The 10,972-nt window shown below is 30.2% G+C and overlaps 2 protein-coding genes across 3 annotated transcripts; one reads left to right on the top strand and one right to left on the bottom strand.

The window, feature by feature from the left end:
- On the top strand, positions 1-2,076 carry LOC131855191 (NAD-dependent protein deacylase sirtuin-5, mitochondrial-like). Its single transcript, XM_059206437.1, has 4 exons — positions 1-381; positions 801-995; positions 1,395-1,554; positions 1,871-2,076. Exons 1-4 carry the CDS (start codon positions 67-69, stop codon positions 2,074-2,076), a joined length of 876 nt encoding a protein of 291 aa, XP_059062420.1. The 5' UTR covers positions 1-66.
- Positions 2,077-2,358: 282 nt separating this feature from the next.
- LOC131855190 (ATP-dependent DNA helicase DDX11) lies at positions 2,359-10,837 on the bottom strand. Of its 2 annotated transcripts, XM_059206434.1 has the most exons (14): positions 10,600-10,837; positions 10,378-10,498; positions 9,918-10,258; positions 9,337-9,503; positions 8,582-8,822; positions 7,892-8,159; positions 6,386-6,750; positions 6,000-6,191; positions 5,208-5,411; positions 4,782-4,970; positions 4,117-4,223; positions 3,271-3,434; positions 2,879-2,979; positions 2,359-2,499 (listed from the first exon to the last, which is right to left on the bottom strand). In XM_059206434.1, the coding sequence occupies exons 1-14, from the start codon at positions 10,729-10,731 to the stop codon at positions 2,386-2,388; spliced, it is 2,706 nt and encodes a 901-aa protein (XP_059062417.1). In that variant the 5' UTR covers positions 10,732-10,837; the 3' UTR covers positions 2,359-2,385. The 2 variants fall into 2 exon arrangements, with proteins under 2 accessions (XP_059062417.1, XP_059062419.1); XM_059206436.1 differs by lacking the exon at positions 6,000-6,191.
- Between the last annotated feature and the right edge of the window lie 135 nt (positions 10,838-10,972).

The following is a 10,972-nucleotide window of genomic DNA, read 5'->3' as shown; positions in this document are numbered from 1 at the left end:
TTAATTTCTTTATTCATTACGTTATTTGTTTATTCATGAATCTTTAAATATACATTTTTTTAAAGTATGTACATTAGTTTACGAATATTCCGTTGTAGACTACTATCGTACAGTCTTAATAATATCATGGCGGTGAGACAATCAAGTGATATGGCGCAATTCAAAGCGGTTTTAAAATCTGCAAAACAAGTCGTTATCTTATCTGGAGCCGGTATAAGTGCTGAATCCGGTATACCCACATTTAGAGGGGCTGGTGGTTATTGGAGGAAGTATCAGGCCGCATCCTTAGCTACCCCTGGAGCCTTTAAAACTAGTCCTAGTTTAGTTTGGGAGTTTTATCATTATAGGAGAGAAGCGGCCGCTAAAGCGGTACCAAATGCGGTAAACTTATTATATTTAATTATATCATAATCATATTTCAATAAGTACCAAGTCACCTGAAGCTCAGGTGACTTGGTCAATGTGTTAATCATCAATATAGATACTTAACTAGTAAATCTAGGACTTATTAAAAGACACAAATTTTGATCCAGTTGTGTTATTAATATTTACTATAAAATAATAACTAATATTAAAATCAGTAAATATCTGACTGTATTTATGTTCAAATTAGTTGGGCAAGGTATACTTAAAGTCTTGTGTTTTTACTGTAGTATATTTCTCTCATAATTGTTTTTACAGAAACTTGTCATAACTAGGTATGATAAGTTTCTGAGGAGCGAGTTTGCTTAGAAAATATGTACTGTATTTACTGCTAACACTTATGATTTAAATGTATCTTATTATACCTTTGATTTCAGGGCCACATTGCTATAGCTGATTTTGAAAACAAGCATGGTTCTGAGAAAAATGTTACAGTTATCACACAAAATGTAGATGGACTGCATGCGAGGGCTGGCACCAAAAACTTAATAGAACTTCATGGTAATCTCTATAAAACCCGCTGCACTAAATGTAAAGAAGTTTTGGTTAATACAGATAGTCCCATTTGTGAGGTAATTAGAATAATTATGCCCAAAAGTTGAAATATGGGTTCAAGACCTCTACATTTGCCTCATATTACACACAATACATAACTGATAATTTTGGTACATTTTTCAAAGTTTCATAATTAACCAAAAATATATTTGGTTTTCACTATATTATACTACGATCCCATATACGATACCATCCTACAATCAATGTGTTAAATTCAATTTAATATTATATCAATTCAGATTTATTACACAAATGTGTTAATAATTAGTATCTTCAATACTAGTGTTATTAATTTCAAATTTATTCATCATACTTTTTGTATTTATCTATTTCATCATTTCAATTACATATTTTATAATTATATATAAATTCATTATTATGTACTGAATACTAATACCAATTTATTTTAATTCAAGGCATTGGCTAATAGAGGTGCTCCAGATGCAAATGTAGTTGGCTCTGATATACCAGTAAAGGATCTTCCACACTGCAAAAAATCTGGCTGCAATGGCTTACTGAGGCCACATATTGTGTGGTTTGGAGAAAGTTTAGAGCCTGCTATTCTTAGTAATGCAGGTATAAACACTTAATAAATAACCCTATAAAATTTAATAATAAACATGTTTAGTAATGAAACTAGCTAATACCGAGAAGGCATTACAATAGCTGTGTAATAACCATAATTATAAAGTAAATTAAGTTCAGAAGTAAGACATATATAACATCAAATAAAATATTGAAATGGTTTTTGTATGTTTTAATATTAATTGTATAAAATCTGTGTATTCCATATAAAAATTAAAGTTTTGTAAGCTTTATAACAAACAAATTTCTGTTATCTTGTAATCTTTCAAGACAAACAGTTTAATGTATTAAATATTTCTATTTACAGAAGCAGTTATGTCGACATGTGATGTATGTTTAGTAGTAGGTACATCATCTGTGGTCTACCCCGCAGCTATGTTCGCTCCCCAGGCGGCCGCAAGAGGCGCAATAGTCGCAGAGTTCAACTTAGAACCCACACCAGCCACACCTGATTTCCATTATTACTTTCAGGGTACTTGCGGCACAACATTACCTGAAGCTTTAGCAGACTAACAACAAAAGTAGGACGATATAATAGAAAATATTATAAATATTATTTATTTATGTGATTATATACATTGTATATATGTACAGATATTACAGAAAGTTGTGTATACCACATTGGGATATAGCAATATGATGTAAAAGAATAAAGTCAAATACAAAATCTAAGATACAGAAAATGTAGCAAGATTGCACCAATTTTAAGTTATTTTATGATTATAGATAGGAAGTACCTCTAGGAGGCACACATATGAGTATGTATATATGTAAATTAAATACTAAAATCGTGATATTAGATTTATTTTTTAAGAATAAATGTTATTTATTACATTTATTGCCACTTTCATTAATATTCTTCTGTTTTTGCCTTGTAAAGAATCTAGCAACACTACCAATTGTATTCCCAAAAGCACTGTCAGTGATTAATGATCTCTGAAATAAAATTAACAATTTTAAATTAAATACGTTTTAAGAAGTCATTTATACATAAATTATGTATAAATCACACACGTCACACGGGGTTGGAAGAGTGACAAAGTTCGAGTAAAATATCAAGAAATCTAGGATAAAAATAGAGGGATAGAGTTCCAACATTAAAATTTTAAAACACGAAATGGACTATTAAAATATGACCTGTTGAGACATCAATTACTAAAATTGGTGTGACGTAATTTATGAATGACCTTAAGAAACTATAAGCTACGAAGAGCCTAAAATTTTTTATCCCGAAAAAAATTTTTGACTATGTATTGTTTGTTACATATAGAAAAATAATTGTGTGGACGTGCCACACAATTATTATAATATTTACCTGTACAAATGACGGAAGCGCCGAAATCGTTGTAGGTCTTGAATATCTTTCGTCTAATAATAAAATGCACGCAAAATCATTAATGTGCCTGACTGCTCGACCTAGAAGATATTAAAATTTCTATTAGATTGCTACAGACTTTATAATAATTGTGTATTCTGTAATAATCGTCATTTTTTTTATGTCTATATGCCACAATACCACTTTCCATCAGGTGAGCCGTCACCTGTCAGTAGTATACAATTTTATTTTTTACTATGGCGTAATTACGCCAAACACATAGACTATTTCTAATGCCTAAACAAATAGATAAAATAACATTTTTAACTTAGAATATGTTATCAAAACAAAAAAGTTTTATGTAATTTTAATTATATTTAAATAATTATTACCTATACATTGATTGACCGCCTTCATGCACAAATTCTCATAGTATGTGTGGCCGGCATTAGGGCCAATCATTCGGTCCAAATATTTCATCTTCTCTTTCAATTCTGGTGATTTTATATTTGGATACGGCATTCCTACTACTATGACACAGCGGCCTAAATCATCGCTATAAAAATAATGTAATATAAAATAAAGATTACAAGCTAAAATGAAAAGAATATAGTATAAAAAATCTGAAACCTTGAATTCTGCGCATAAACTGAGCCGTTATTATTATATACTTAGTATGAAACAATGGTAAATAAATAAATTTTCCATGAAAATTAAGTCATTCATTATCCATATGAATAATGTATGATATTAAAAAGCCAAATGATGTTTGCTGGTATATATATATTATCTTTAGTATAAATTACAATCTACTGAAGATATATATATTTTTTAGTATACATTAATTTAAACACTGCGAGTGTTTAAATTAATGTAGGTACTAAAAAATGGGGCGTATTGAAATCATTCATATAATTAATTATTTTATCACTTTGGGCCGTACATTTATTAACTTAACATATAGATTAAAGATAGCCTAAATGTTGAATCATATTTAATAACACATGTGACAATGTCATTCTAATTCCTTCAGCCGGTTGTACTTGATAGCTTAAGAAACAGACGGTTTTTTTATATATATGATGTAATGTTGAAAGTTTGTTTATAACCTCTTCTTAATGTTTTGATTTAATAATTTAATACACAACAAAGTTACGTAATATTTGAATATAATTGCGGTGTGAAAATCTAATACCGGAGGCGAAAGAACAGGTCACTTGTATTATAAAGAATCTCACCTAAAATTCAAACCTTCACTTAGTTTACCACCAACAACACTCAACAACAATGCGCCAGTGAAGTCTCCTTGTTTGTTCTGCACTGCTTTTGCATATTTGCTTAATACCTAAAAATATTTCTGTAATTAGAACCTTATTGCACGGAATTACCAGAGGTAGTCTGTAAAAAATCGTCTGCATGGGTACCTCAATCTCAGCTATTTCAGCCGCCAAGCAGCTTGCATTGTCATTTGTGTTTCGGTTATGTTATGCAGATTAGGCAGTCAAATTACAGGATAAGATCCATGACATTTTAGTCCTCTGGAATACCAATGCATAAATGGCACAACGGATGTCACACGATAACGTGATGTCTGTAGTGCTGTCTGTTAATACTAGGGTAATTTATTTTTAGGTCTGAAAATGCATATTTCTACCCGTATACTGTAGAGCAAACAGATTTATAATAATGTAGGCAGTGCATCATAGGTTGGAATTGGGTACCTATAGCGAGCGTCTAGAACGATAAGGCAGAAAGTATTGAAAGAACCTGTATACATTGTACAATTGGGCAAAGGCAGAATATCTCCAAAATTCACGAAACGTAAATGACATTTTATTTACATTTCTGATAATCCGCTGACCATTGTTTCTGTTAACATTAATTGCAAATTTAATTCACACACCTGATCAACATCGGTGGCTGACTTAGGTTCTCGAAATACGGTTTTCTTTCTGCTAATACTTTCTAGTACACCGGTGGTCTTCAAGTTATCATATACAGTTTCCTCATATGTGTACGATGGTAGGAAACATACCACGCCTCCTGGTACTAAATTACAGATATTTCTTAGTATATGTCCCACTTCTGCTAACTGAAACCAAAAGTAATAAAATATTTATTATTTTTAGATAACAAACCAAATTAATTCAAGAGACATATTGTGTTTAATAACACCCAGTGAAATGTGCTTTCACCACATTGTCAACATTTGATAATGCCGACTTTGTTCTAAAAATACCTCAGCTGAGATAACCATCGTAATAGTATTTTGCTATTATACATAGACACAAATAATTTATACAATAATAATACACAAAAACTTCCTTACAAGATTTTTCGACATCCGGTTTTCATAGCCAAAATTGAGATTAAGTTGAGATGGTCCTTTTGTGACACAGATACCCAAAACATTGTCTTTAGGCACAACATGTTCACACTTCACTACATTCACCTTCTCACTTTGGTTGGAGCTGCCGGTAAGTAGTTGTAGGAATTCACTCACTGGCTCCATAGTACCTCCTGCCAACACAACCTGCGTAAATAATATTCTACGTTAGCGAAATATGTATATATATATATATATATATATATATTGTTCTCTGTTTATCCGTAATCAGTAACATCACAATCAGATTGGATTGTAGATGGCAATACGATTCGCCAGTTCATTAAGTTTCTACAGCTCTTTATTAATTGCGTTGCTATTCAGAAGACTAGGATAAACCAAGCTGCTAGGCGGCTAATATACATAGATTCCGGCTATGATTATATGACTTTTTCAAATTTTACCTCTGGTTGGTACGTTTTAATTTTAATTATATATTTTAGGCAACTTAATATTATTTATACAACAATATTGGCCCATAATGTCAGGTTGACCTTCCACGCGATTTCTCCTGGAACTGAAACTCATGAAACTGAAATGATCATGTTAAATTCCTGATGAATTTGCCAGGATGGGCTAACTGACGTGAGCTCATACTTATTTTATCACCCTCAACTGGTACCCCGCCAATGTTTATCGTTGGCGCAGGCGAGTGCCATTACATTAGAAAAGATGTGAGCCTCGAAGAAGATTCGTCATATAGAGTAAACTTTTTAAAATTACAATAATACTAACAGATCTACATTGCTTGGTGACTTCTGCAAAATGTTCAATTGGATTTAACAGGAGATACTTCAATTGACCACTCTGCAGGTGGCCTGTTTGAGCAAGAACTCTGCCATTCTCACTACGGTCGCATAATAGCTCTAAGAATTCCATTATTCTATATAATCCAGTACCCGCCGATGTCTCCAATGATGTATTTCGCTAAACAAATGAAAGAAATGTATGAACGAAATGTTTCATTTCTAATTTTAACTCTTCAATATTTGACTGTTTTTATATTTTATATATTGCACATGCATATGGACTACATATCATTTTGTCTATATATAATACAATACACAATACTTTCTTCATCTAAATATTTGAGGGAGCATGTTAAGAGTAAGAGACAATACCTGTGAATTTTGGACATCTGATTTTGTGTCTTTCCCTTCCTTTATATCATCTCTATTTGCTACACTTTCTTCAAGCTTTTGTTTACTATTTCTTTTTATATCTTTATCCTTTTTAATATTTTGTAAGAAAGACTTAAAAGAACTCTTTTTATTGCTATTGGCTTTTTCAATTTCTTCTTCAAGGGCTTCCTGGCTGTATCTCATTGAAAAGCTATGTAATTTTGGAGCTAATCTACTTTTCCTACAAAATTCGACTATAGGTCTAAAGTTCATATGGTCAATTTCAGCTTTAACAACAAAATCTTCAAGCATATAAATTGACTTTTCTTGTCTCTCTTTGTTTAAATTGGTGGACCTTATTAAACCTACAAATAAATATCATCTCTAAAACTCACCAATATTAGGGACAGATTATTTTTAAACTTTCATGTTTAATACACATTATTAATTTAGATGATATTATATATATCATCAGATCTTAACACAAATTTTTTTTTTGGTAAATAAGTCTTTATTTACTATAAAACTATTATATTAAGTCCCAATTTCATGTTTTTTTTTTTTTTTTTTTATATTTAAATACATTTTTCCACAGACATATTCGTCCGTGCCTTTTTTAATTTACTTTAATATTATTATATTTATTTAATTTCCATTTTTGTACAACTCCAGCCGAGATGTTACAATTTGCCTAACAGTGACACCGAGGCAGACCTTATCCGGTCTAGAACCACCGCTGGCATGAGTTGACAACATGCAGTGTCACTCATCTTTATTTGGAAGATTAGATTTATCAATATGCATATACAATTATATAAATCTTACACTACTACTAATTTCACAGTTTTTGCATTGTGCAATGTAAGAATTCATAATGTAACAATACACATTATGAATTCTTACACTATATACAATTATATGAAATCTTATTTTAACACTATTTTCAAAGTTCACTATTTGTTATTGTCTAGGTTTTGTTTAATTATTGATTATTTAATTTCATAGTTCACTTTTTGTCGTAATTCGGCAATTTTTTTTTTTTTTTTTTTCTTCTTCCCTTTCCCCTTTTTTCTTTCTTTTTTTTTTTTTCTCCTTCTTCCTCCTTTTCCTTTCCTTTCCCTTTTTTTTTTTTTTTTTTATTATTATACTTTTAGCGAGCATGTTCCGGCCTTTCCAGTCCAAAGCGCCCCGACGATGCATCAGCTGTTCTGGTTTTCTTTGTGCTGATTATTTTAGCGCAATCAAATCAACGATCGCCCTATCTATATTTTTAATCGTCCCAATTTCATGTTAAGATTAAGTATAATAATAATCAGGCACATAGTCAAGAAGGAAATTATGTTTAAGAACTGTCACAATTACACTAATATTATAAAAGTAATGTGCGAATTTTGTGTATGTAGACATACTAGTTTGCGCTAATTGTATGCTCTGCTGGAGATTCTCCAGCAGAATGACTGTATAAAATATAATAATAGCATGAATGATATTCGTCAGAAGTCTTACCTAACAACTTTCCAACAATAAAACTCATCTGATTCAACAGCAACAAGTTTCTGGAGCTCAATCTTGAACTGTACTTATTGACATAGTATTGCAAGCAAGTCTTTACAGATGACAAATCTCTTTCTGAGAGTGGTGCTGAGTTTGCATTCTCTAATGCCGTTGGAAGTCCATGTGCTTCATCTAGTATTAAAATATTGTTATTTAAATTTAAGGACATTCCTGTTCTAGCACCAGCACTTGCCACGCCAGCATGGCTCATTAGAACTACCTTTAAAGAAAAAAATAATACTTATATTTAATTGAAATTAAGTACTTTGTAATACACAATTGACACCGTTTGTTTATTGTTCACGAAAATCTATAAAATCATAATGAAAACATATGAAGTAAACTACCAATAAATATAAATATTTATGATGTAACTTACTTCATACTAGTATTACTAAAATTAAATGTGGAAGTTTGTGAGTGCGGAAGGAGAGATGAGATGGATAAATAGAAGTTCACACTAAAACTAAGGAAATGATTATAATGAAACTTTACAATAATATTATATATCAGAATAGACATATGCTATGAATTTGACAAGATGAAACTGCAGGCACAGCTAACACTAAATAAAATCAAAGAACATTTTTTGTTTATTTATTATTCATAGAAAATCTTTGAATATTATTAAGAAATATTTACCTCTGCATCATCCATTGCAGCTCTCGAAGCATAATAAGGGCAAGCTTTCAGCTCTTTACCACACTTCACTAAATCTTCCATATCCATAATATCTACTAGTATTTTCTCTTTCAACTTAGAAATATTATTTTGATTGTAATATGGGCATGCTGAACATGACTTTGTTTTACTTTTCTTTGTTGCTCTGCCATCTGAATCTACGGCTGTAGACTTTGTTCTCGATTTTTGTAAATCTAGGCATCTGGAAAATATTGAAATTTATAGAGAGTAAGAAACTTAAAATGTTAAATTGATATTGGTACTTGATGTAAATTCATGATTTCACAAAAGTGAAAATACAAATGTTCTTTATAATAATATAATAATTAATTACTTTTTTTACATATACCAAGTGTACACACAAAATCCTTAATTAAGTAATGAAAAGAACTTTTGCAAGACACATAATTGAATAAAATATAAACAAAATAATATAAATTAACAAAATTCTTTATTTATTTAAGATTAGTTATCTGTGTTGAAGCTAAGCTAGGAAAAGTCTAGCTCTTTCCTCATATAGGGATTCGTTTTTGCGATATTATCAGGAATATGGGAAATGGTCTTGCAACGTTAACCATAGTAACAATTTTGTTGAACAATTAGAAGTGAAACACTGCCAACTCTTTTTTTTTTTCAATTTAATCCATGCATATATGGTTGAAACATGTGGTACTTATCTAATATTGAATTACTTCATTTTGTAAATAAACCATTACCTTTCATTAATGAGATTGATATTTTTTAGTTTTGCCACTTCTGCATTAATACAGTAATGCTGTCGAGAAGCTAGAGTAACTACCCTTGTGTCATCCTTGAACACAGTCCTTTTGATTTCTCCAACAAACTGTGATAATTGACTGTGTGTTCTACTACCTATGAAGATCTGTAACATTGAAATCATGTATAGTATTGTTAAAAAGCCGGAAGTCATATGCATTAAGAACATTGAAGTTGTTATTACTCTTACTTCTAATTTCTAATTTGCTTACATTAAATATTTGAATATTATCTACTAATTAACCTTTCTTTATACATGTATCAATATAGTAACAGTATTAATTTTACAGAAAATATAGGATGATTAATTGTATAATTAAACCATAATAAACGAATTATAATTACTAATTTTAGTTTTAATTAATATTTATTAAAATTTATTTATATTTCTTCACCATGTGTTCCCATGGGGCTGGCAGATAGTGTGGGAATTCTTATACTTCTCTTGTTCTATATATAATTCAATTGTCTCATGCAGGCTTTAAAGACTTAATGATAATTAATGTTAACTTGAAAGTACTTTCAAAATATCTTCTTTATTTTCTATGTTGTCATCCCCTGAATCATGTTCTTCATCATATTCCTGAACCTCACATTCTTCTAAAATTAGATCATCATCTTCCTCAGTCTTTTTCACTTCTTGATTGTTTTCTTTAACAAAATCATTCTTATTTTTATCTGTTCTATTATTATAAAACTCCACATTTTTATTTACATTGAAATTAAGTTTTGTCACACGAATTTTCATTTCATTAAATTTTTCTATTCTTTCTTTTATTTTATGAACTTTTGCTTGCAATGCAATTAGTTCATGATTTTTCTTAATTTTTTCATATTCTTCCTCAAGCCAATCAAAAGAACCTATAAGAAACCAGTAGGTATAAAAGATATACTTTAATTTACAATTATTTATATAATTAGAAACGAATAGCCAAAAATTATATAAAACCAATTTTCTAATTAAAGACAATATTACTTACTTGCACTTCTATTTAGTTCTAATTTCAGGATTTCTACATTTTTCTCCAGCTCTTCTAGATTTCGATGTTCGTTGTCTTTAAGCCACTGGATGGCTCCACAACAAATACTTAATGATTTACCCTGTACAAACACAATGGATTACTTCTTCTTATTTTAGTTATAAGACTAAATAAACTGAGAGTATATAACACAGAACTGTACATAATTATGTAAGAACTTACGGTTCCTGTAGGGCTTTCAAAAATACCAAGTTTATTGTTTTCTATAGTGAAATATAATTGCTTCATAAAATTTTCTTGAATAGGATAAGGTTTAAAAGGAAAGGAAAACGTAGGATCCATGTTCTCATTCATGCACAATATTAAATTTCCAGTCTAATATTGGAGTTTTTATAATAATATATAATTTATTGGTTATAAGAAGCATACAATAACAAAACTTTTAAAATATTACAAACAAACACAGATCACTTACAGAAATGAGATACAGTCATACAACCTTTTAGTTTATGTTAGCTGTCAGAAAGTCATGAAGGTAGAGTGAATACTTGCTTTTAGAAATGTTGACTGACATCATGACTATACTGACACTGAT

Source organism: Achroia grisella, unplaced genomic scaffold (genome assembly GCF_030625045.1).
Source record: "Achroia grisella isolate CSIRO2021 unplaced genomic scaffold, CSIRO_AGI_Agris_v1 utg1320, whole genome shotgun sequence".
Taxonomy (NCBI): Eukaryota; Metazoa; Arthropoda; class Insecta; order Lepidoptera; family Pyralidae; genus Achroia; species Achroia grisella.
The sequence above is the reverse complement of the archived record's forward strand: the minus strand, read 5'-3'. Positions and strand labels throughout refer to the sequence as shown.

Coding starts and splice junctions, on each gene's coding strand:
- LOC131855191 (XM_059206437.1), top strand. CDS start 67: ATGTACATTAGTTTACGAATATTCCGTTGTAGACTACTATCGTACAGT. Junction 996..1,394: donor CAGATAGTCCCATTTGTGAG/GTAATTAGAATA, acceptor TTTTAATTCAAG/GCATTGGCTAATAGAGGTGC. Junction 1,555..1,870: donor TGCTATTCTTAGTAATGCAG/GTATAAACACTT, acceptor TTCTATTTACAG/AAGCAGTTATGTCGACATGT.
- LOC131855190 (XM_059206434.1), bottom strand. CDS start 10,731: ATGAATGAGAACATGGATCCTACGTTTTCCTTTCCTTTTAAACCTTAT. Junction 10,499..10,599: donor TTGAAAGCCCTACAGGAACC/GTAAGTTCTTAC, acceptor GTGTTTGTACAG/GGTAAATCATTAAGTATTTG. Junction 3,435..4,116: donor AGTGAAGGTTTGAATTTTAG/GTGAGATTCTTT, acceptor TTATTTTTATAG/CGATGATTTAGGCCGCTGTG.